Consider the following 27,129-nt stretch of genomic DNA (forward strand, 5'->3'; position numbering starts at 1 on the left):
CAGATACTTTTTTGGCTATTAAATATTAATATGGATATGCATATTTTTAAAAAAATTTCACCTTGTAATTTGATAAGACCAAAAACATGAGTTTAACTGAATGTTAAAACAAATTATAACCCGTGCAAATAAAAGAAAGGATGTAGATTGCGAAATAGAAACGAGAATAAAAATCCTACTTCAGAATTAATAAAAAACATTTTTTTAAATCTTATTATTGTCAAAAGCACGCGATTGAATAGTTTATTGGACGAGTTTGAATTTCATTATAGCATTACAAACTGTGTATTACACTTAAAAAAATTATTAAAAACAAAGAAAATATTTCACAGAAAAGAAATCGATGTCATTGAAAAGCTATTTTTTAATTTTACGATAATGCAAAAATTATTTTTGTGAGAATATAATTTGGGAAAATATGGACATCAATTTTCATATCTAGATCAAAGCAGATACCCATTTTGTAATGGTTAAGCTTATTTTCTCGCAGGATTAAACTTTGTTTGATGCCTATTTTTTAATTTTTCTTACATCTTATTTTTTCTGATGAAATATTATTTGGTAAATCTTCTAATTCTAAGAGCATTTCTAATAATATTTTGCAGCACAATAAATTTAGTGCATCTGTAAAAATGTTCAACGAAGCAGTCTCATGTTCGCATAGTAATTTGTTTATATTTTAATGTTGTCATTCGACAATTTGTAATAAGAGCTATATCTGTCCCTTGTATGTTAATATTATATATATAGATAGATAGATTGTTTTCGTTCATGAATATTTCATCTTCTTGTTTATTTTCCGATTTTATAATCGAGACAAAATTTGTCATAGATTGATAGATTTGAAAAGTTTTAGTGAATTTAATGCATTAGTAATGTTTTCTTATATTAGCATGTTTTAAGTAGTTTATTTTAGAAAGTTTAAAATAAATATACAAATTTTTTTTTAATAATTATGTATTTATTGGAGTTATAAAAAAAATCATATGGGTGTGGTCGTGCGGATGCTGAGCATTGCTCATGCGCATAACATATTATTTTTTTAAACAGCATGAAAGTAGTTTTTTTCTAACTATTTTATTTAAAAATTGATATAAAAATTTCTTAATAATAAATACATAAAACTGCGGTTTCGTTTTTATGTTTCAATTTCCGAACTCCAGGTTTGCTCCTCATGGATATTTTTTTAGATGTGCCATTTTGCTCAACTTTTTGATCTGAACACCTTTATTGTATTTCTATATTTTAAAAAAATCGATTGAAATTTGCAGCGTTTTATTCCTATTTTAAAACACATGCAAAATAAAATATGTAAAATAGTAAAAAAAATATATATATTTTAACATTTTTTCATGTTATGATATTTTATTACTGAATATAATTATATATATATTGATAGATTTTGTGATATTTCTTACGCAGATTTTTTTAAGAAATTTTTTTTCCCCTTTTGTAGGTTTGTTTGCTTTATATCTGGGAATACAAACAAAACATGTTCAAGAGTGATGCATTTATTTTTCATAATTTTTTTTTTCAAAATATCGAAAGAATCGTGAAAATTTTATTCGAGTTACTGAATAAAAAAGATTCGAATAAGGGTAATTTTAATGTTTATAACTAATATAATATTTCAGCTTCACCCCCCCCCCCTCCTCATAATTCGGAAATTTTCGAACGCGTGGAAACACGACGCTAGAAGAAGAGCAACGCAGTTCTTCCTTTCCACCTACGTTGGGGTTCCCTGGCCGTTTTCGACCTGCAAAGATTGATCAAGTGCGGCTGTCTGACGTCATCCTGTGCATGTTCTGTAAACCGTGACAGAAACGTGTTTGTAGCAACTGGATGACTAATCCGGCAGACGAATTGTCATCCATCGACGTTTAGAACCTGTAAGAAATTCTCTGCACATTTATACCGCTGGTCGGCAACTCAGACAGATATGGAAGAAATAAAAGATTCATTTAACAGCAAAGAGGAATCTAACTTCTCGTATGAAATGCCTAAAAATGATTCTCCTTTATTGGACATGGGAGATTTTGAAACATTGGAATCCTCTTTAAATGTGTCTAGTGGATTCGCCGGCGATCGCAATCTCGAAAAAGATGTTTTTGATGAACCCTTCGAAACTTTGCAATCGGGATTGACATCTACGACGCGCCCTCTCGTTACCAGTAATGAAGAAGAATTAATAGAAACCGGTAAGGGTGTTTCCCCATCACTAGTTGGTGCTAATCTCCTTGATTATGTAAATGTCGAACAAGGTTCGTCATTGATAGGTAATAGTGCCGATACTCGAGTGGAAGATTCTTTCCGCGATCCGGTTCCCGAGCCACAACAACGCAGCGACGGCGACCAGTTATTGATCGACGAAGAGGACGACGACAGCAGTCAACGCGCTGACGAATCCGAGCGCTCTGTAAGTGCTACTGAAAGCAAGAACTTCTCGCCCCTATCATCAAGCAAAGTACACGAATCTGAGCTATTAGAGACATTGCCAAAAATTAAAGATCCGAAAATAGACACAAAACCGAAAGCCGAGTCAGATAATTACGAGTCGAGTTATCCTGCGTATGAGCCAGCTGCGCAACCTGTAAAAAGCGAGGTCGCCATGGAGGCTGAAAAGGTTGGAAATGCCACCGAGAATAAAGATGAATGTGAATGTCCATTTTCTCCAGGTAACCATCTTATATTATTCAATACTTTATAAATTCCACTTTTATCTTGCATTGGTGTGTATATAGTATTCTAAAGATTGCTGATTGATAACTCATTATCACGATTGCTAATGTTGCATTTAATGATGTGAAATTGGTACTTTTTTCTATATTTCTGGAATTGCTGCTATATTAACGTAATATGTATTTAATTGAGCTTTATGTTTTTGCTTGCAAAATTAATTGTCGTTTGCTGTGTATATCGAACTTTCTTAATTATTTTATCGGCGTTTTTGTTTACTCTAAAGCGTCTACGTGTTCATTCTTGCCCCTGCAGCTTCTGAAGATTAAATACTATTCCATTAATAAAAAAATTGTGCTCTTTAAATTTTAATTGCTTTGTTAATCCTCTTCATAAAGAAAACTTTTTTAGATATTTAAGGAATGAATCTTGTAATTATTTATTGGAGGATTGCTTTTTATTTGCTTAACGACTAAACAGTACTAAATCGATAACTATTTTTCAGGTGCATGGTTTAATCCTGACAAACTGCATCCCGTTGGTAAGATGTTATGCTTTTAAGCTTTCTTGAAAAATAGGGTTAAATTTAATATAAAGCTTTTCAGCGAATTTATATTGAATCTTTAAATTGTACATCTTTTTAATGATTTTTGTGTAATTTAATATTCTTATTGCTAATTAATGATTACTATGGAAACAGTTTTCTTAGAAGTTTTCTGTCTATTATAAATACATAAGCTTGATAGTAATTAATTTGCATGAAAATAGTTGCTATTTATGAAATTAAATTATTTAATTTATTGATAGTTAACAATTTGAAATTATTTAGAATAAAAACTATCTTATTCATATTTGTGTATTTTTTTACTCTGTGTATTTTGCATTGTTTTTTTAAAAATCATTTTGCTTGTTGAATGCTATATTTTTGTCATTGCATGTATTTTTTGTAGGAAATTGTCAAAAATAACATAATCTCCTTCATCTCTCTCTTTTTTTTTTATTTCTCCTAATATTATCTAAGCTAAATTGGCTGATTTTAAGTTGAGCAATTTTTTTTTTTTTATTCATAGTACAAATTTTAATTTTTCATAGATTGAATTCCCTCCTTTTTTTTTGTAATAAAAATGGAAACCTTTGTTTAATTGCAATATTTTCCCTTAGAAGCTTGGTTAAAATTCTACATTAAGATTAATTATTTGGTTTGATTCTTTGTTAAGCACTCGTATTTAATATATTTTTTATAGAATAACCAGATAAATAACTTTCAAATATAGTTTAATCTTTAATTGGTTAAGAATTTCATCTTAATAACTCTTTCCTGCTCTTGTTTTTCCTAATGCATAAAAATTTGTTGGAATGCCTGTTGGATTATGTTAACATATTAGAATAAAGCTTTAAAAGGAAATTTCTGGTGATTCAATGCTTATCTGTGTGAGAAGTTCTTTATTGAGATTGTAGTATTTCAGTATCTTGCCTTTCCCAGGATAGAAGAAATTTTATTTGTAAACTTTTCAAAATCTTATGAGGGTTGCAAAATACTTTTTCAGTATGTTTTAAATGTGAATGAAAAAAAAATTAAGGTCAGACTTTATGGGGGAAGAAGGCCATATTTCTGAAATTTGGCCTCAAAAAGAGCATTATGGGAAGAAAGGGTGGGGTGGAAGGAGAGTTAGGAGTAGCCCTTGTTAGTCAAAAGATAAGGGTGGGGATTCCCTATGACTGGACATTTATTTGTTCATACTGTCCTTATTTAATTTTTTTGCTGATACTTTAAAGTTTTTTAAAAATATAAATGGGGTTTATGTTTAGTGCATAATTGCATTTTTATATAGTAAAAATGAATAATTTTCATTATTTATTAAAAAATTTTAGATGTAAAATTTCTCTTTCATATTTCAACAAATAAAATTTTATAATTCATTTAGAGTTCTCAAAAAAAAAATCATTTGAATCTAACAGTATATTTGGTTATTAGAAAACCATGTTATTTTGTGGTCTTATTAACCATATTTACAAATTTTTAATGAATTAGTTTGAACGTGCTTTTAATTTTTTTGTAATTCTTATGAAATATTCTTAAAAATTACCTTTAAAAATTTAATTATAATGAATTTTGAATGAAAGTGATGAAAAATTTAATATTTCATCTTTTTTTTTAAAACTTGATTCAAATGTCCTTTGTTGCGGTATAAATATTATTGATTTGAATTATTTTATACAATCTTTCAGATTTCCATATTTAGTCTTCTTTATTCTCTTATTTTTACTAGGCATGCTGAAAAAACTCAATTATAATCACTTTTGTGTGCATTAAGAAAATTCAAGTTAAAATTTTTTAATTAAAAAGAAGCACCAGGCTTTTATATCTTTCTCAAAAACCATTCACATCACATAGTTCTTTATTGCAAGTATTTAATCAATATTGATTATTATTATTATTTTTTGCATTTTTCTTCTAGGAGTATAATTCTTATCTGATATGTAGTCTTATAAGTTATATAAGATTGAAAGAGCAGCATAATTTCAAAGTTAAAAAAAAAAATGCACATGAACAAACAAAATTTCAATTTTCAATTCAAACATTTTATTGATCTGTACTTACATAGGAAATTGATTAAACAAGTTTTAATAATATCTTTAAAAATATTGAAAATGAGTTAATTTTATATTAGCTTTGTCTTAACAACAGGTTTGCATTTGTAATAAATGATGTAAAAAATTGTACTCGAGTCCGTTTATATTAGGGTAATCTAATACAGTTATCTTTAGCTTCCTAACAAAATTCAAGAGAAGAATTTATTTTAGGAAATGGATATTTAATTGTGTAATTTTGTTATACTTAAAGAGTATTTGCCTATTCATTTTCTTAAACATCAAATTGGGTATGTAATGTAAATGTGAAAATACTCCCCATATAAGACCCAAAAGAAAAGGCTTGAATGCATTGTTAGAATGTTTTTTAAAGTATTTCTGTTTTTCAAATGTATCATTTTTTAGGAAATTTATTGAGAAGGGTTTTTCTGAGGCTTGTCTGAAAATTAATTATTTGATCGCATAATTTGTTATAAAAAAATTAAAGACAATTAAACTATATTGGGAAAATTCAAATATCTGTTCTTTGAATTATGACAGTTTATTTTTAGAAATTTGATATTGATTGGTGATAGGGATCAATACTTAGATTTAAGCTTATATAATTCCATTTAGAAAATATTGAAATAAGTTAATCTTGAAATATGAATATTTGCAATTTCTAGTTAATGATTTTTTTAAGGGCAGCTAAGGTGAGTTTGTGATCATTTACTGATGAATTGTTTGCAGTGTAAAAGATTATAATCCATTTATTGTGTGATTATACGGGGGAATGGCTTTTAATGACATTCATGTTGAGAAACAATTTGCTTGCAAGATTTTAACTTTGTTGATGAAATAGCTGCATTATCATTTTGCAGTAACTGCAAAGGAATTAGCTTTATTTGAAAGTTTTAGCAAAAATTATCCAGTTTGAATCTAACTAGCTGAGCTGTTGAAAATAATTTTCAATAATCAATTTCCTTCTTGATTCATGACTGACTATCAACTTCATGGATAAAATTTTATTTGGAATTAAGAATCATAATCATAATAATAATGTTGAACTTTCAGTGTTTTTTTGTAGCTGAGCTGGTGAACTTTACGGTGTTTCATCAAAAGAATATACGAGTTTTAAGCCATGCCTCTGTTGACTCAGGGTCCTTATGTTTTTTCACTAATGCACAAGACTTGAAAAAAAAAAAAAAAAAAAACTCTGTCAATTGTATTAAATTAGTAATGCAGCTTGTGTTTGCAATTTGGTGGGAAAATATGCAAATTTGTTATTTTATAATTTTATCTGTTTAAAATTGGATCTTAAGTTTTTGTGTATTTTTCAGGATTTTATTTCAATTATATCTTTCACATTTTTTCTATACAGATAAATTAGCATGTTGTTTGCATAAGTGGATATAAGTAATTTCTTTCTAATTGCTATAGTACCTAAAAGTTTTTTAATGTCTTGTGAAGTACTGTATATTAAAAATTGCATTATCATGTGGCCACTGCTTGATTTCTGTTGGTCATTAAATATGTTTTATAATATCAAGATTCAAATAAATATACTAAAATGCAGAAATTGCATCCCCCCCATCTTTCTAATAGGAAGAATAACAGCGTAACTTTCTTTTTGTTTATTTTACCGCTGTTCTGTTTATTATTTATTTCTTCCACTTGAAACTTAGAAAAGAAATTTCAATATTGATGGGGTTTTGTATAGAATGTGAATGAAATTTTGGCAAACATTTTTTTAATGTATTGAAAATTTTAAGTAAAAAATTAAGAAAGTAGTGAAAAATTCAAATTGCAGAGGAATTAGATTTAAATGAATTAGACAAGTTCTACTATATGATAGATGTTGAGTATATATATTAATTCTTGATATATATAATATGAATTAGAATGGGAATGCAGTTAAAGAATATTGACTTTCGGTTAGATAATTGAAAATTTATAGAACTGATAATATATTCATGCATTAAATCTATGTGTAAAATATAAATTATTCATATTTGTTAATATAAATTATAATATTTTAAAATTAAATTTTCATTTAATTTAAAGAAACTATTCTTTTTAAAAACTTTTAAATAATTATATAATATTATTTCCCTCACTAACATTATTTAAAAAGTATTGACATTTTTAGATGTTTAAAAAAGATTAAATATATGACATCACTTTGCGTATCCTTTAAAATTTTCCCCCCATTTTTTATTCAACATTTTTATGTAATATAAATGAATAATTAGATTAATTGAGGCAAAATATCTCTTATTTTTTAATGTTTGAAATATCATTCAAATGTAATAGGAAAAAGTTAATATATAAAAATTTGACAGAATAAGAGTTTTTAAACCAGGTTATAATTTATTATTTGAAAAAAAATTGATTAAAATTTTGTACCATCTTTCTTTCAAGTATAATATTTATGAAGTGAACTTTATCCTATTTAGATACAAATACTGTGAATTAAAGTTTCAGTGTTAGGTTTTTATAAATAGACTTCTTCATTCAGATTTATAATTTTTCATAAAGTTTAAATGGAATAAAAAAAAAATTTTGAATCAATCAGTTTCTTAAAATCAAAACTTAAAAGCTTAATTAAAATCAATTCTTTAAAAACAAATGATCTATGATCAAAACTTATATAATCATTTTATGAATTCTTAGTTTGAACAGTTTAAAATGTAGCCCTAAGATATACTTTCCTAAAGTACTTAGCTAATTTCATTTTTTAAAAAACCTGAAATCAAAGGAAATAAGAAGGAAGAAATACACGAAAGAAAAAGTTTACTCTGAAATTAATGTAATCAATTGTAAACTAGTTTCTTTATACTTTTCCTTTCTTGATTTACTCTATATTTTCCTTCCATTAATTTCCTTATGCTATTATATCATAATGGTTTTGACATATGAAAGAAAGCTACTTGTCATTTTTTTTTTTTTTTTTTGCCGAATTTCCTCTATTAATTTTTAGCTAGCTTTCCTTTTCTCCAGGTTTATGATTTAAGATTGCATGCTACTTACCTGCTCCAGATTTTTAATAATCTGCTTAAATTGTATTCATATTTTATGTTTATCATTTATTTCTATTTTTTGTTTTAATTAATTGTGCTGTTTTCCATTTTTTCTACTTAATATGAATTTTGAAGTTTATAATTTGTTTCCTTTGTTCTTTTTTTTAAAAAATCATAAAGATTTAATTGCTTGTTACCTTTTGTAGGCATTAGTAGAAATTTATATATATACAGATGAAATTTTTGGAAAATTTGATTTTATCTGGGAAAAGTAATACATTTTTCAATAATTAATTTATTATTTAATTCAAAGTTTAAAAATTTCCTTTTGCAAAAATATTAAGCGATGTTAAATGTATTATTTTATTTCTTTTCTATTTGTTCTTCTGTTAATTGGGATTTTATTTTCAGTTGCAAAGTATGTGTATTGGCAAGATCCCAAAAAGAGTGGCATAGCATTGGGTGCTTCACTTGTTCTCCTCCTCTCCTTTAAATATTTCTCAGTCATTAGTGTTATAGCATACTTGACTTTGGCATTGTTGTGCGTTACAGTTTCTTTCCGAATTTACAAAAATGTTCTACAAGCTGTCCAAAAATCAAATGAAGGACATCCCTTCAAGTAAGTGAGATTTTTTTCCCTTCTTTCTAAATGTCTTTGGTTTCAGTATATTCAACATAGAAATAAATTTTCAAAGTATTAATCCATTGTTGTAAATTTATTTGTGTATTATAATTAGTATATCAGGTTGTTGAGAATTAAAATATTGTTTGGAGCTCTAGAGAATTATTCCTAGGTTTTCAATTTATGCATTTTAAAACAGCTAAATAAATAGTACACAGAAATGGCACATTTTGCTTGGAAATGCAAATTTCTGTATTCCAGGATCAAACTATCATTTTTGAAGTCAATTAATATTTCAATCATATTTGTATGAATTTATTCCTTTTATTTTAGTGTTCTGCTAATAATATTTGCTTTACTTCTTTTTTTTGACACAATTTATTATATTTATAAATTTTTTTTTTTTTCGAAGCTGGTGTCATTTCTGAATACAGAAAATTTTTAATGAATAAGTTTTAGGATAAGATAATGAATAGTCTCTTCTCACAATAAGAAATTCAATAACATCAATAAAAATCAATTTCTAGATTTAAAAAAAAAGAATTTAACTTTCAAAAACTTATTGTATTTCTATTAGGGGATTTAAATCAAACAGTGCATTATCCTCTAATTTATATATTAAAAAATTCCTCTTGGCATACCCGACAGTAATGGTAGATTCTTTTTGTCCAGTGATCTAAAGAAAGAGAAAAATATTCTCCATCATTTCCTGGCCTGTTTTCAAGAGGATGCAAAATGTTTGGATGCAAAGTTCAGAAATAATGAAACTGAAAAATTTTTTCGGAAGGGTATTGCTTAGCTTAGATTTTAAAGCAATTGCTTTGGTTGAAAATAACTTTACTGCTTATTATTTCTAAGCAATTGCAATTGTCTAAGAACTTTGCCGGCAAAAGTTGCTCTTTATGATGAACCGATAACTAATTTCGTTTGCATGATTTTTAATTGTGAAATTTGAATGATTTGTTTACAGAGAATACTTGGAAATGGATATTGCTTTATCCCAAGACAATGTTAGCCACACAGTGGAATCCCTTATACAACACGTGAACTGTGCAACTGCAAAGTTACGCAGCTTGATTCTTGTGGAGGATCTTGTTGATACTATCAAGGTGTGTAAGAATTTAATTCAAATTTGTAAATAAATTGAATTTTTAATTCATTGAAAATTTCTGTTTCTGACTTATATATTTTTAATAGCTTGCAATCTTGGCTTGGTGTATGACTTACGTTGGGGCTTGGTTCAATTTCTTGACCCTTGTTATTTTAGGTAAGATTTGATATGTACTTTCATGTGCATAATATTTGATTTTTTTAAAATGTTCACTGAAATTATCAAAAAATGTTTTTGTTTAATTAGTTTTGATGAATATTGGATGTGATCAGATATTGTATTGCTTATGTAATGAAATATTTATTTTTATATTTTTTAAATTTGAGAGCAATGAGAGAGAGATTCTTTCTAGCTGTTTTAAATATATCTTGGAAAAATGTAACTTTTGTTTAAATAATTTATTTTCATATTGGTTCAGATTGAAAATATATTTAAATATATTAATAATTAATAATTTATATTAAATATTTAATATATTTAAATATATATTAATTTTTAAATTGGAAGTACATAGTTATTATAGATATCTTTTGAATAATTCACATCCTATTTATTTTGAATATCGTATAGCTAGCTTTAATTTCTTGTTGTGCATTGTTTGCTGTATTTGCTTTAAAAAGTAATGAAACATTTACATCTTAATTATTACAATTTCCTTTATTTAGAAATTTTTAAATATCACCAAAAAAAGTGATAAAAGAAATGAGTTAGTTAAAAAAAAAAAAAAAGAATAAATAAATAAAAATGTTAAAACATTAAATATTGCTTCAATGAAGTTTTTTAGAAATTTTATTATGCTGATATCTAGTAATTTCTTCCATAAAACAGATGTTACAGTTTTGCTTTTTAATTAAAAATTTAATGTTTTGTGAATCATTAATATTGTTTGATTTACTTCAAGTAAATTATTTTATTTTTTATCTATAGATTTCATTTTATGTTATAGTATACCACTATAGATTTTCTTTTTAGAGATATTAATCAATGGATTAGTGTTCAGTGGAAAGAAGTTACATGCTGTAATCGAAAATGAAAACAATAAACATGAATTTAAGATAAGAATAGTTGTCTAGAAACTTAAATAACATACCTTTTCCTTTAAAAAAAATTGTGAATTTATTGATGCATTTTGATTTTTATAATACAAGTGGGTTAAGAAAGAATAGCTTAGAACTTTGGCTTGTCCCTAACTATGCACTAAAATAAAATATGAAGCTGTGATTGCAAAAACATTGGTTTTAGATTTGATAGGATTGTTTTAATTAAGGTAGAATTTTATTTGTTTACATACATTTTTTTTTTTTAAAGCCATTTACAAGTTTCTGTCTGGTTTATGTAAATCAAAATATTGAAAACTATTTGAATTTGATAAAGTATGAGTAGAAGAATAAATTATAGAGATTAAAAATATTAGGAAACTTAGTTATAATAGCACATTTTTTAAGAAAATAAATATTTTTAATACACACTTTAAACATTACTTTTAATGGCAATAGTAATAGCTGTTATTAAAAATTATTGGAAATATTTTTTCTTATTAAGAATTCTTGATTGGGTGTTTTAGTGTTACACATTCCTGTATCCAAAATGTTTTTCTGTCTGTAAATTTCTAATTTTTAAAATTTTGTTTACAGTTTTTAAATCTGTCTTCAACAATCTAACATTGTTTTCCTTTCGAAACATACATATGTATATATGTCATTAAAGTTTATTGTTCCCTAATGAGATATTTGCTACTATTTCTCAGAATAAATATATGTTTACAGTTTAGATAAATGGAAAGTTTTTATTTCGAAAATACTGATGCTGAAATCGGCAATTGTTGTGTTCATTTGTATGGCATAATATTGCAATAAATTTAATCCTTCAAAATTTGATTTTTTTTTTTTTTTAAATTTGGAAATAATGAATTCAAAGTATTTTGGAAATTGTTTTCATAATTTTTCAATTCTATTTTAAAAGAAATATCTAGAATAATTACTGATATGCAAGATAGGCATTTTCCTAAACACGAAATAGCTGAAGAAACAAGTGTAGATATAGTTAAAAATTAAAATTGCATACAGAAGAAAAGACTGCTGAAGCACATGTCTTGTTTAAACAAGTTCTAAATAATATTTTTCAGTATATTCAAAATATATGCATATTGTGAATAAATACATTAAATTTTATAGCAATAAAATAATGTAGATTGTGTTAATGAAATAAACAATTTTGATGGTAAAATAAATTCATAATTCTTCTGAATTGTCAATCAAGAAGTTGCTTTTCTACTTCAAAAGTTCAGGAATATGCAATAAATCTAAATAAAATAAAGTGTATCTGCAATAGTTTGACTATATGAAACATTTTTCAGTGGTTGTGAATAAAGGGAAAGTTAATCTTCTCAAATGAAATAAGAAAGGATGCAGTTATTTTAAAGTAGTTCTTAATAAAACAAATAGGATTCATTTAAATTAATTTTAATTCTTTCATTTGTTTGTATAAACATATGAAAATAATTTTTATACTTGTATATGTTAATCCTAAACTATATAAAAAAATTTTTTCTCCTCAGTTGTACAAATGTTGAATGCGAATTTTTTTAATTTTAAAGTTTAAAATTTTCAATTAAATTCATAATTGAAAATGTTAAATTACTTGGCTATAATTGGAAAAACACACACACGCACACAGTTAATATGGATAAAATAAGTGCAATTTATTTTAAATATTTTATTATTACAACTAATTTTAAAAGAAGGCATGAATATAAATGATGCAAATTGTGCTATATGAATATAAAATACCCCAAAGAATTAAGTTTTATATAGTTCTTTTTAATATTTACTAAACCATATTTATTACATTAAGAATCTTATTTACTCAAACTATTTTCATAGATGTATTGTAAAAATCATTTTATATTCTGTTTTTATATTTGTAGTAACAAATAATATTTTTATTATCTAAGATTTGGAAAGGATTATTAGATTAGTCATAATTTTTGTGGAATACCATAGATAAGACTAGTTAATTAAACAATTATTTATTTAAGATTGATCAATTTATATTTTTCCCATTTTAGCTGATGTGACAGCCTTTACACTTCCAAAAGTGTATGAAACAAACAAAGTAAGATTTATACTTTTTTCTATAAAAGCATTTTATTTCTTTACATTCACTAATAGAATTTAATCAATTAGATGCAATTTAATAAAAAAAACCTACATATTTATATAATATCAAATTCTTCTGTGGTATAAATTTAAAGCGTGAATTGTCCTACTTTAGCTTAATTCTATCATGATATCTCAAAGTGAATCCCTCTCCCTCTGTGTGCACATACACACACATTTATGCATACACAGGTGGAGAGGGGTGCTGCAATTTTATATATATGTATGTGAAATTCTAGTTCTTTTGCAATTTATTCTCCGAGAATAAATTTAAATGTATGGCCTCTAGAATGGAAAATTATAATAAACATTCTTATTTTTTCAGGCAATTGAGATTTTCTCTCTCTCTATATATATGATCTTTTTCTTCTTTATTTTTAAATGTGTGATTTAATGTTCTTTGTTCATATTTCTTGATTTAATGATTTGTAAATTGCTGTTCTTAGTTCTGAGAGTTTGTAATTGCGTTATGAAACTAATGGTAAAGATTCATTTTGTATTTGATAAAATTATTTTGAAATGAAGTTCTATCTCAAAATTTTTGTTTAAATTACAATTCAAAATATTTTGTAAGCATTTATATTGGAAAATTTCCCTTCTATCAAAAGATTAAATCGTTATAAAAATTATTTAATTTATTTTAGAATTTATTATTAATGAGTGAAATATTCCTGTAATTTTTTTTCTAAATATTTAAATAAAATATTAAGTGTTTTGCATCTTCTTTGGAAACTTCAGACTTTAGTTATTAAAATATGTATTTTTAATTTCAGACCGAAATTGATGCATATGCTGAGTTGGTTCGCACAAAAGGAAAAGAAATCATTGAAATGTGAGTATTTTGGTTAAAGTATTTATTAGTAATAACTTCTTTCATCCGAGTGTGGATATATTTGTTTTGATGAATTGTTTTTATGCTAATTCTTTTTTTCCCCCTTACAGGGTAAATGCTAAGATGCCAATGGGCAAAAAGAAGAAAGAGCAGTAAACAGATTTACCATTCCTTCTTCATTATTTCTTTTTATAATTGAGGCTGAAAAAAAAAGACTTGCATGTAATGTACTTATGTGAGAATCATGCTTGAATAAAGTGTTGTAACTAGCCACTTTTTTTTGTAGATAGATGTCAGAAACACATTTTTTTTTAATTCCCCCATGCACTAATGAATTTAATATTACAAATTTAAAAAAAATGTTTGTAATTTTTTTAAGTGTACATGCAAAAGAAAAAAAGACTTTATACACTAGTGTAAAATGCTATTTGTGGTTCAATATTTTGAAGTTCTTTAATATAGTCCTGTTGTCCAATTTCAAGATTAGTGATTTATCATTGTGATAAGCATCCTGATGTGATTTATGTGTTGATTTTTGTGTATATCAATGTATTCCAATTTCTCACACTATATGCTCATGTATAAGCTTGTTTCTTTATTGCTTAATATGTTGCCATCTTCAGGAATTCTCAGCTTGTTAAATGTTTATTATAAATTTTTGTCTAAGCATGTTAAAACTTATTGTAGAGCTCCTTAACAATTAAATAAAGTTGGCTTGTTATACACTTCGAAAAATTTGTCTTGTTTCTTTGTGTTACAAGAAAAATTTCAATCATATTATTAAAAACTAGAAATAATAACATTAACTTACTCAGTAGAGAGGCTAGATATTTTTGTAATCCATACAAATTATGCATTTCTCTCTAAATATGTATATATATGATTTGTAGAAACTGGTATTGAGTTCTTAACAAATTTTTATTTTTCATAATTTAATGAAAGAATCTAACTTTTATCTATTGTCAAACTTTCTTTTTAAAAAAATCATGATGAACTCATTATAATGTTAATGAATAGAAAGGTAGAAAGCATAAAAATAAAATATTTTGAGCTTATAAAATATTTTAAATGAATTTGCTGGCACAGCATTTTGGTTTTGTCATAAAAGTAACAATCCACTTAAGTTAGAAGTTACAGTCCAAAAGATTAGAAAATTAAATTTAAATTCAATGTTCAGTATATTTCAAATTAATTTGAAATTATATATAGGCATATGATATCTGTCTGTAATCTTTCATTGTGTTATATATATGAAACAATCAAAGATAAGTTTTTAGTTAAAATGATTGTGTCACTAAATCAGTTTTTTGTTCTTTATAGCTTAAGAAAAGCATTCAAATTTTTAGTGGCTTTAAAAACTTCTTTTCTTATATCATGGCTGGAAACAGAACAATGTGCTGATCACAGTGAGGCAAAAACAGAACAGAAAAAGAGATTATGGGAATGCATTCAGAATTTTAAAAGGAGGTCTATGCAAATTAAACTAAGCAAGCATTTTTTTTTTTTTTTCTTCATTGCATGATTTTTACAAGATATTGCAACATTTATACTGGACTTTCAGTGTTACAGAAATCATAAAAGAGAAAGTCAAAACTTTGCACAGCTTGTTTAACTGTGGAAGTTAAAGTGAAATTTGAATTCAAATGATTAGAAAATAATCAATTTTAAAAACGTATATATTATATATAATTTCAGTTTATCTATGTGTTAAAATAATTCATTCGTATAGAAGACATTAAGAAATTAATTCAATCTAGAAAGTGGTCTATTTGATGCTTGACATATATTTGTGTAATTACTGTATGGATTTACATTGAATTATCTAAAATATATCTTTTCTGAACATTGGAGAAATGCAGTTCATTGATGAAATATCCATCGTAAAAGAGAGGCATCATGATTTAGATCAACTCAAAAGGAAGTGAAATTAAATTAAAGAATTTCTAGATAAGCAATTTTGAGTATTCATAAATTGAGCTCATTCTTAACATTTAAAACTACAGCAATTAGCTCATTAAAAGACAAATTAACTGAATTTATTACAAATATAGAAAGAGATAGTAGGAATTAATGCTTATATGATGCATTTCATCTCTATTCAACTTAATAATATATATTCAGTTGTGATATAATTCTGAAACTTTAAATTATCAATTTGTAAAAACTATTTAATGAATGACTCAAGTTGCAGATTTATATGTTAATTAACTAATCAAATCAAGCTCATTAACTAATCAATTTTAGATTTACTTTTGAACTACATATTTTTTATTAAAGTATATAAATTTAGTTTCCACACTATTTTTCATTTAATGTACAAATATTTCATTTTTATATATGAACTTCTGCAATTCTGGAAAGAATCTGCTAGTTCATTATTATTCCTTGGATGAAATCTATTTCTTTTGACTTTTTTTATAGGGTTAATTTCATTGTTTAAAAGTTCTTTATTAGTACCAAGGTATGAAGTTATTTCTATTAAATAACTGTTGAGTAATCAAGTTAACTGATGGTGAAATCGATTTTTTTTCATTATAATAACAGTTTTAATTTAGAATCAACATTTGATTGATAATATACATTCAACTTTTCTAAGAATTTTAAACTTTGATATGTTAGCTCTTCACTCTAATTATAACAAAATTGATTTCATTTTATTTCCTTCCTGTAAATATTCTATCTGCATTTTGTTATTAGAGACAACTATTTCTTTTAAATTTTCAGTAACTGCTAATAAATACCTCATCATAAATTTGATTGAATTTATTTTCTTGTTAAATTAATTGAATAACAAATATTTCATCTTCAGGTATATCAATTCTCATTTGATTAATATATAATATCTGTAATATTTGTTGGACATTCCCTACTGAAGTTAGTTCTTGGTTCCTCCAAAATAAGTACTTTTAAATTCCAAAGAGAACTTTTTCTTTTTAAATATAAATATTGTATATTAAGGTGGATGTTATTTAAAATATTCTAAATATAAAATCTAAATATTTTCTAAAATATTAAACTATGGAAAATTTAATCTTGCATTGCTTGCAACCAACATATCAGTGAGAAAAGAGACAAGCTGCACATATTTTGTATAATCTAATCAAGTATAAATTTATATATTTTTTTTTCAAGACATAAAGTTCAAATATTAGTATCCTTAGAAATAATGACGAAAATATAAAAATTTAAAAGCTCACAAAATTATCTTTGGAAATAAATGCTTACATTAGTTCTCTAACCCATAGCTTTCTGTAGCTATGTGTTTATAGCTTATGAAAAATTTATGAACTCGTGATATATAGAGAAATTGCAAGAAGTAGAACAAAGGTAGAAGGGAAAATTTTTAAAATATTTTTTGTATGTTTTATATGCTGTATAATATGAATTCATTTTCTTGTAATATGTGGATTACCTAAATCATTAATTTCTGAGTTTATCAATTATAAAATAAAATAATCTTCTGTTGTATACAGAAAAGCAAAAACAGATTAAGGAATTCTTATAAAATTGTCGTAATATCAAGTTTGATAAAAAAAATAATTAAGCAATAATTGATAGAAAGTGTAAAATATCTAGAAAACTGAAAATTTTATAATACCATAAGGCTTGATAGATATAATGCTTTATTTAGCTAATTTGTTTGTTTCAGAAATAAACTTATTCTTTGAATTGTAAATTGACTTTAATAATGGACACTTTGCAGTTCCTATATAGTAAATCTTATTTTATGGAAATGAAATTTTTCATCAAAAAGTAAAGTAGTAACGGAAAGAGAATTTATATCATTTCTCTTAAATAGAAAAAATTAACTTTATTTAGACTGAAAATTGCAGGCAGTATTGGTTGTTATTAAAAAAACTTAGTTAAAACTAAAAAAAAAAAAAAAAAAAAAATTAAGTGGAGGCCAAGTAAGTAGAGTTTTGCAAAATAAAGTAAGTAGAGTTTTAAATAGAAATATGCAAAATTATTTTAGTACTGATATTATAATTATTGAAGTCTAAACTTCTGCTAGAATGATTAATGCTTTCCATTCGAATCATCCAACACAATAAAAAAAAAAAAAGCCCCAAAGGCACAATATTCATTTATTTGATCTACAATTTCATAAAGTAGCACCATTTGTTTGCTATTGAGTTCCTGACTGCAGATAGATTTTGCTCTATATGTATGGCGTAATCTGGAAAAGAAAGTCAATTTTGTGGATTTAAAAAAATAATAATAATAATAATAATATGAAGAGTTTTAGTGATGGTTTTTCCAAAGTAAAATATTCTTTTAAAGGGAAAAGAAAAAGAAAAAAAAAAGTTTGGACAATATGTAATTATATGTATTAATTATGAAGGATTAAATATATTGATTCTTCATGAGTAACCATATATATCTATAGATATCTTTTTTTTTAGTTTTTAATTCTAAATGTACAATAAAATGTAATTAGAAGCATTGTAATATTGAGAAATATTTTAATCATTTAATAATAATAAATAGAAATGTTTATTTTAATAAAGTAACTTTATTGGAGTGGCTCTTTTTTTTTTTTTTTTTTTTCATTTTAGGGAAGTTTGTGAGAATCCATTAAATTTTTTCTTTTCTTTTTATATATATATATAAAAACTATGTTGATAATTAGAATATTTGAGTTTAAATAAATTATTTCGCCATAAATTGAATTTATAGCTTTATAAATTTTTTCTTTTATAATCTGTAGCTATACACTATTGAACATCTGGAATATTAGAAAGACTTTCTTTAAAAAAATGCATATTAAATGTTGATTTAATGGGGGGAGGGACCTGTCTTTAATACTTTTTGTAAGGACATTGAATTCTCAAACTTTAGCTTATAAACCCAGCTATGGTTTTATAAAAAAAATAGCGGGATTGTGAAGCCTATAGCAGAATCACTTCAGGTTCAAATCGTTAAGAAAGTCATTGATACATAAATATATATATTTTTAATTTTCTGTATACATTTAATTTATTTTTCTTTTAATTAATATCTCATTTATTGGTCAATAATTAAAAAATGTTTATGAATATTTTTTTTTGACAGAAATGAGTCACAAGATTTAAGATACCTATTTTAAAAGATAAAGAATTCGACTTTAGAAAGTCCAAAGGATTAAAATCATCATTCAGTTGTAGAAATGGAACTGATATAAAGGTAGAGCTGGAAAAGACACTATCTGGATGGGACAAAATTCACAATATAGAAGTTTTAATGTTAGTTTAACATAAAGGAGTCTCAACATCATTTACTTATTTTCTTTTAAGCTGTTCTGTGGGTTTTCATTCTTGGTTCTCTTATTTTATTAGCCCTCATGCTTTTCATTTAATCAAATGTTTCTATGAATGCTATACTAAAAATTTAAAAAAATAATGTTAATTTATACAGTTTTATCTCAACAGACAAATGCGATTAAACTATTCCTGTTATTAGTTACTACAAGAGCATGCAATCTATTAAAGATTTTATTATAGTTACGAATTATTTATCGTTGGCGGCCAGTAAGTTCACCTGGAATGCTAACTGTATTTCATTTCAATGAAATTTCTTAATCTTAATTTAATGTTCACGATTCCTTCAACGAAACATTTTTATGTATCAAATTGGGGTTACACATTACAGTTGTGTTATTTTAATAACCGTACAGGTGTTGCTTTGATTAAGTACATAAAATTCTTAATGGAGCCAGTGACATCATAATGCCATTAAAAGCGCAGCTGTTTGGATAATCTATTTCTAATAGTCCTTTGTCTTCCGTGAAACATTATAACTTCCCTTTTTTATTCCTCGTGCACAGATAATGGACAGAATCTTCCTTAGGTTTCAACACGGGAAGTAAATCTCGCGCTTATATATTCGACTGAACAATGAAAGCCGTTTGAATTTAATTGCAATAATGAAAAGTATTTTCGGAAATTGTGCTTTTTTTATTAAAGTTATCGAACTCGGGGGGGGGATTTTAGAACACCTGAATTATGTCATTAAAAATGATAAATTTTGAACTTTAAATGGATGTGAAGATTATTTCTGAGAAATAATATTTTAGGAAGCAATTGGGGGGGGGCTTACTTAAACTTTATTTTTAATCAATTTAAATTTTGCTTAACATTTTTTTTTAAAAAAATGTCTCCAAGATGTATATTTTGATTATTCAAAGTATTATATGATTCAAATTTGGCAGCTTTAGGTCATACGAACTAGGCGCCAACAAAAAACATATTAAATTTTATTTTCCCGTATACGATATACAGCGTAAAAAGATTGTAATTAGCAAAAAATTCGAAGGCAAAATTTTGATGTAACATCTCGTTTCAGACCTTCCTGAATCCAAAGTGTGGGACATTTCGGAAACATTTTTGGAACTATGTCTGTTTTTAAACAAGAAAATTCCAAAACTAGACGAATAAAATTTGGAAAAAAATTTGTAGATTTCTATGAAATTTTAAATGAAATCCATTCAGAGGAGTCAATCTGTCCGGCTGTCTGAATATAAGTTAATATGATAACTGCACAGCAGAGTGAGATAAATGTATTAAGTTTGGCACTCGGATCTAGCATCTAAACTATAGATTCGTATCACATTTAGATTCAAATCAATGAAAGGATTGGTCGTCCGTCGATCTATACTTTTATAAGCACTAAATGGAAAAACACAATAAGTTAAGAATATAAGATTAAGTATATGAAATTTAATATGTAATTACAATTGTAGTTCTGCGTCAAATTTTGTTTCAATTTGCTAGAAAAAAAAAAAAAACGTTCAAATTGCACATTCTGTTTTCAGTTGCTTGTGTATTAACCGCATCTCAGACACTACTAATTCAAAACTACTAATTCTAAATGGCATGCAATTTATAAAACATAAATGAATTTATTAGAAAAATATATGAACAAGTTTCGGAGAGACTAGTCCTCTATGTCATTACTTATAAGAATTTGAAGCAGCAAAATTTCATTTTTATATCAAATTCCTGTATTCACTATTCTTTACAACACTATTTCCATTAATTTTAAAGGTGATTCATACAGTAAGGAAAAAGTTATTTTAATATTTATTTTGTTTGCTTAGCAATGGAATTTAACATTGGAAAGTCCAAATCGTGATCGTGGTCCATTTTCTTCTCATCAATAATGATCATAAGTCATTTTTATTGCTTTATTCGTTGTTCTTTTTGTGTAGTCAGCTTAACAGTTGGATAGAATTCAAAAACCATACGAAAAGGAAAAGATTAACCTGATGTCTGGGTGTTTAACGGAAGTCTAAAAATAGAAAACCTCTTATCAGACCGATTTTATCTAAAAGAATTTCTTAAGGCATTAATTTTGTTTAAAATGTGTTTATACACAAAAATTTAAGTTTCACAAAGTGAAATATTTGCAGATCTCAATTCTGATATAAAAGTGTAAAAGGGTTAATAAAAATTTAAAAACACTTTTATGAAGGTATTAGATAGCCGATTTTTTTTTTCATTTTAATTATTTCTACTTTTTAATCTTCAGTATTATTATTATACCAGCCGCCTTTGGTGACCAGTTAGTAAGCTAAAATTAATGGTTGCTAAAAATCTATTAAATATTTTGTGTAGTAATTTCTTATTATTTTCTTCATCAAAATATTTTTTAAATATCATTTGTTGATAGACTTATAATTCATATATTTTAGAAGCCTAACACTTTACTGTTCATTGTGCTATATATTTCCTTAATTTTATGTCTCTATCCTTGATACTTTCGATTCTATGAGAGGAATGACCAACAACATTTAAAAATGAGCGCACTTTAAAAAGTTTTCTCTATTGCTTGATTCTGAAGTTAAACTTTTATTCAAGTACAGCAAAAAAAATTATTAAAACATATCTTATTCTGAAATCTATTACATATGGAACAATAAATTGAATTTTCATTTCTTGATTATCAGCAGGGGGGGGGGATATGCCACGATGAAATATTATAATACTAAAAACAATTTGAGTTTTGTTTCAACTATGAAATATAGTGCCCTAAAATGCATTTAAAATAAAATAACTTTTTAAAATTTATTAAAAATAAAAAAAATTATACGTCGAAATGTTAATATAATTAAAAAGATTTTTAAAAAATTCTAATTTAATTTTTAAATAATAATAAAATTTTTGAATAATAATTTTTTGAAAATATTACCGAACGAAAATGATGTAAAAATCATTTTAGTTCGGTAATATTTTCGAAAGTTATCGAAGAAAAACAGCACCAAAATTTTACTTAATCTTTAAATAATTAAAATTCTAATTATATTTTCAAAAAGTCATCTTCCAGATACACATTCCCACCCTCCAATATGTGTCTCAGTTGATAATTCTAAATCATTTGGTCAGGTCTGTAAAGCGTAAATATACATACATTCATCTTTATAATTAGTAGAGATAAATATTGTATAATCTCCATTTCAATTTTTTTCCTCAAATTTAATTCTATATAGAATTAATTGTAAACAATCAAAGTTTTATTGAATTAATCAATTAACTAATAATTAATATCTGAAAATATTCAAATTGAGCATTATCATGGAGATCGATGTGCAAGTATGAAAAATTCCAGATCTTTCGAACATGAGGGCCTGAAAAATAGACCATAAAGTTCCATCTTAACTATTACATGTGCAATACAACCATTCAGACAACACATATTGATTCTTGCTAAACAAAACCGATGCCAACAAATCATTTTTCAAAACTATACAAATTAGTCGCATATATTGGTATTGACATCGAGAGGATAAGAGAAGAATGGAAATAATCGCCCTTTTCCTCCTTTCCATAGTCGTGGCATTTTTTTTATGCATTTTCCTTAAGACTCAATTGGATCATCTAGGCCCACTTTAGCGTAGCGACCGAAAGTAAGTGCGTATAAATGCTCCTGCGCCAATCTCGAATGATGCTATAGATATAAAACATTTGTATATGTCACTTTTTAAAAAAGAGTATCATAAAAGACCGAAAAAATAATTCCATGTCTCGAACAAGCCTCTATTAATTGTCCTTCGTTACTATGTGATAATATACTGAATCGAAATCTTACCAATTTATGAATCGGAATGGTTGCATCATTTTCCAGTTTCAATGGGAAATTATAGATGCTAGAATATTGTACTTCAAATAATGCAACTTCCCAGTGGCGGAATTTGCTATTTTGTGGCCGTGGGCAGCTCGCATTACGAGGCCCCTCTTTTAATAAACTGGTAAATTTATTGTCACATTTCAACTTGTTAACGATTTATTTTAGGTTAATTTTTTTTTTCATTTTATTAACTTTGTGAAAATGAATTTGTTTTTATTTATCTACCAATCGTCTTTGGCGACTTGCTGATTCGCCAGGGATTAATTTGTCATTTAATTTTAATTAAATCCTTCAGATGTAATAGATTCTGTCAAACTGCTAGATATTAAAATTATTACATTTTAATTGAATTACGTATGTTCTGCTCATTGTACATAAGCATTTCTAATGGAAACTAATTCCATAGCATCAGAAACGGTGTAAAATTTATTTTTGTGCAATAAAAGTTTTTGAAGTTATCGCTGAAACACGCAAAAATACAGCTTAATCTTTAATTAATTAAAATTTCTAAAAAAATCACTCCTAAATACACTATTCTCCAAGGTATGTATGCGCTAAATTTGGTTATTTAATTGCTGTATGTTTAACTGCCTATCCCGTACAGCGCCAGACCATTTAACAAAGTAATCAAATAATACACATACACATGCGCACATTTATTATAAGTAGAATTAATATAATTATATACACTTATTAAAATTATACTCTTTATTATAAGTAGAGACTAGACCACTTTGGAGACCATTTCGTTCGTCCAGTTAATATCGTTCGTGTTTAATTTCAATTAAATATCTTTAGCAGAATTTGCTTTTCATGGTTTCATGAAGAAAATATTTTTAAATATCAAATTTTGTGCAGTATTATTTTAATAGCTTTGCATCTACTTCTTTTATTATGTATCAGGTATGTTATGTATTATGTATCACTTACCAGATGGAATCCAATCCCATTACATTATAATGTCATTAAAAGTGTGATTGTCAGAATTATAAACTATTTTATATATTTTATTTTATTATTTTATATATATTATTTTATATATTATTTATATATATTATTTTATATATTATTTATATATATTATTTTATATATATTATTTATACTATTTTATTATTTTATTTTAAACTAAACTATTGTACGTCGTTTTTCGCTTTGCTTTCATTTCACTTTCTTATTCCTCGTATAAACCTCGCAGATGATTAACAGAATCGTTCTTGCGTTCTCAATAATATTTAAAAATAATGCGATTAAATATTTGATTGAAAAGTAAAAATCTCTGAATTTCATTGCAACAACGAAAACTATTTCTAAAAATTATCCATATATATTTTTTTCAAATTTCCGAAATTCAGAAAAAAAAAAGGTACTTGGCAGTTAAATTGGTATCATTAGAAAGATAATTTTTAAAGTTTTAACAAGGTGAAAAAGAAATTTTTTCTCCTACAGTAATATTTTCAGAAGTTATCGAGAAAGAATGTCAATTTCTTGCTTCAGTTTTAATTAAATAAATTCTTATAGGAATTTTTAAAAAAATGATTGTGAGGTGTGCATTTTCACCCATCATTATACCTTATGACTTTGTTACCTCTACATCAAATGGTCTGCTCCTGCAGAGCATCAGCACAAGCATACGCATTAATACATTCTTCCCTATTATTAACATAGATAAAATCATTTTACAGTATATACATATGTATCAGATCTACTTGGTTTGATAATACTAGCCACGACAGCCTTCTCCCACCCCGACGATACCGTATATTTTAGAACTTAAATATTAAATAAGAAATTTATCCTCCCCAACTATTTACTTCTTTCATTGTAAACTTTCAATCGTGAAAGTATAAAATGATTCATCTGTTTTCCATTTTGAATGTCTCCTAACAATAAATCTGCTGGTTTTATTGATCGACCACTTATAATGTGTCCTACTATTTTCTTTGAGGAAGTCAGATCGTTAAAAGGCCTCGTTCTTTTTTTATTATCCCCCCCCCCGTTGTTTCTGATGGATACAAGGTCACACTCATGTTTGTTTTACACGTCATTTTCTTTCCTTTACGAATGTAGACAAAGCTTACTTTTAGTCCAGTCGGATATTGTATATATTTATATATATATATATACATATATATAACCTTATTGACAATTGCTACTCTTTCTTATTACATTCTGTCAAAAATCTTTTGAAAGTACAATAACTGAAAACACACACTCATTCAGAACGTTACGTAATAATATTTCGAAATATTTATTCTTCTGTAAATTCTTATTATAATAGGAATTTCTAGGAGAGAAGAATATAAAAAAGTAGACAGTGCAAAAATAATTTCTATAAATTTCTTATATATTTCAAATAAAAAATATATCTGCAATGAAACTTAGATTCAGATACTAGTTGTTTTTTTAAGCATAGATTAGGTTAACATCTCTTTATTAGAACCATTAAGGCGATTTTATAGTGCATCCCGTGGCTTAAATCGGGGTCAGATGAAGAGGACAGTGTCTAGAGTTGACGCCTCCACTCGAAGCTTCTGCACCACACCAGCAAGTGGACATATGAGAACGATTTATTTGGTGGACACCAGGCTTGCTAACACGGATTTTCTGCAATAGAACAGGGTTTGAAACTTGTAACCTTTGACCTAATCTTATATGAGATCTTACCATCGCAGTCCACTCAGAAGTCAGCTTTATTTTTTTATTATACATTATGGTATTAAAATCATAGAATTACGCGAAATAAATTTCAAATATCGTCTCTAAAATATGCGTTTGAATGTGAACGTTTAACCAATGTTTGCTGTTTTCTCTTTTTAAAACCATTTGTGGCAAATATATTTTTTTAATTATTATTTCAGTTCAGGTTTAAATATTGCAAGTTACTTTGTTATTAATACTTCGGATTGAAATTTTGGAGCCAAATGATGAAATTTCAGGCTTTGCAATTTCAATGTTTTTTGTTTAAACAACTAACTTTACCTGCATATAATATTCAATCAAATAGAACGCGTTCAATGTTATTTTCTCATTTTCATATTGAAAACAGCTTGAATATAAAGCATCAAGTAGATAGTCAAATATTCATCTGTAAAACTGAATATGAAACTAGAAATTCTGAATAAAAAAATCTGAAAATGAAAATTTTTGGACATAATGTTGAATAATGAATTAAATCGTTAAATATGTATTTTTAATGCTTATTTAAAGAAATTTTTAAAATTTATTAACTATTCATTCATTATTATTTTAAGACAAAATTCACCCTCTATTAATTAGTCCAGAGTTGTTCCTAATATGCATATTAATATATTTTTTAATGGCTGTCTTTGGCGACTTGGCTTTTCGTAGAGAATACTGCCTACCACGTTTATTAAATTGTGAATAGGAAAAGGATCACGTTAAATTAACTAGTTACTTGTTAAGATTGGAAATTATTAATTTAAAAAGGGTCAAAATATATGCAAAGTTTATTTATTTACTTTTAAATATGCTATCAAAATGGAGAAATTTTAATGTTAGCGGTTTATAATAAAGTTTATAATAAAATTTCTTATAAATTAACAAAATATAAATATTGTTAAATATTGACATATGGTCGCATTTTTATAATAAAGTTTATAATAAAATGCATGCATAAATTAACAAAATCTAAATATTGACACGTGGTCGTATTCGACAATAAAAGAAATTAACAGGTTAAGTACGTTTAAAATATCTTTGTCATCAGATATATTGCAAGAAAGAATACTTTGATACAATGGGAAGCAAAACGAAATAATCTAGAAATGGAATTAAGTTTCTAAAAACATTATCAAAAGCTATTTAAAAATCATTTGGAAAAAGAACTAAAAATCAGTATTTCCCAAATATTAAATTTTGCGAAGAATAAAATTTTTTTGCCGAAATATCTTAGTTATACTACCTCAAACGAATAACAAAAATATAATAAGCAAATATATAAATCTGAAGCTACAAATTCGTAATCAGACTGTAAACGTGAAAACAAATTTCTGTTATCATATCATGAAAATATCCAT

The 27,129-nt window shown here is 25.9% G+C and overlaps 1 protein-coding gene across 2 annotated transcripts; it reads left to right on the forward strand.

Annotated features, from left to right (window-relative positions):
• Positions 1 to 1,745: 1,745 nt before the first annotated feature.
• On the forward strand, positions 1,746 to 14,725 carry LOC129975708 (reticulon-3-like). 2 transcript variants are annotated; one of them, XM_056088865.1, is made up of 8 exons: positions 1,749 to 2,675; positions 3,182 to 3,217; positions 8,679 to 8,886; positions 9,860 to 9,998; positions 10,087 to 10,156; positions 13,068 to 13,114; positions 13,932 to 13,990; positions 14,101 to 14,725. In XM_056088865.1, the coding sequence occupies exons 1-8, from the start codon at positions 1,940 to 1,942 to the stop codon at positions 14,144 to 14,146; spliced, it is 1,341 nt and encodes a 446-aa protein (XP_055944840.1). In that variant the 5' UTR covers positions 1,749 to 1,939; the 3' UTR covers positions 14,147 to 14,725. The 2 variants fall into 2 exon arrangements, with proteins under 2 accessions (XP_055944841.1, XP_055944840.1); XM_056088866.1 differs by lacking the exon at positions 3,182 to 3,217 and having other exon boundaries at positions 1,746 to 2,675.
• Positions 14,726 to 27,129: the final 12,404 nt, after the last annotated feature.

Source organism: Argiope bruennichi, chromosome 7 (assembly GCF_947563725.1).
Source record: "Argiope bruennichi chromosome 7, qqArgBrue1.1, whole genome shotgun sequence".
Lineage (NCBI taxonomy): Eukaryota > Metazoa > Arthropoda > Arachnida > Araneae > Araneidae > Argiope > Argiope bruennichi.

Bases quoted from the DNA above. Each gene is read 5' to 3' on its own strand.
- LOC129975708 (XM_056088865.1), top strand. From the start codon at position 1,940: ATGGAAGAAATAAAAGATTCATTTAACAGCAAAGAGGAATCTAACTTC. The intron at 8,887-9,859 runs GTAAGTGAGATT...ATTTGTTTACAG, and splicing joins AATGAAGGACATCCCTTCAA to AGAATACTTGGAAATGGATA. The intron at 10,157-13,067 runs GTAAGATTTGAT...TTCCCATTTTAG, and splicing joins CTTGACCCTTGTTATTTTAG to CTGATGTGACAGCCTTTACA.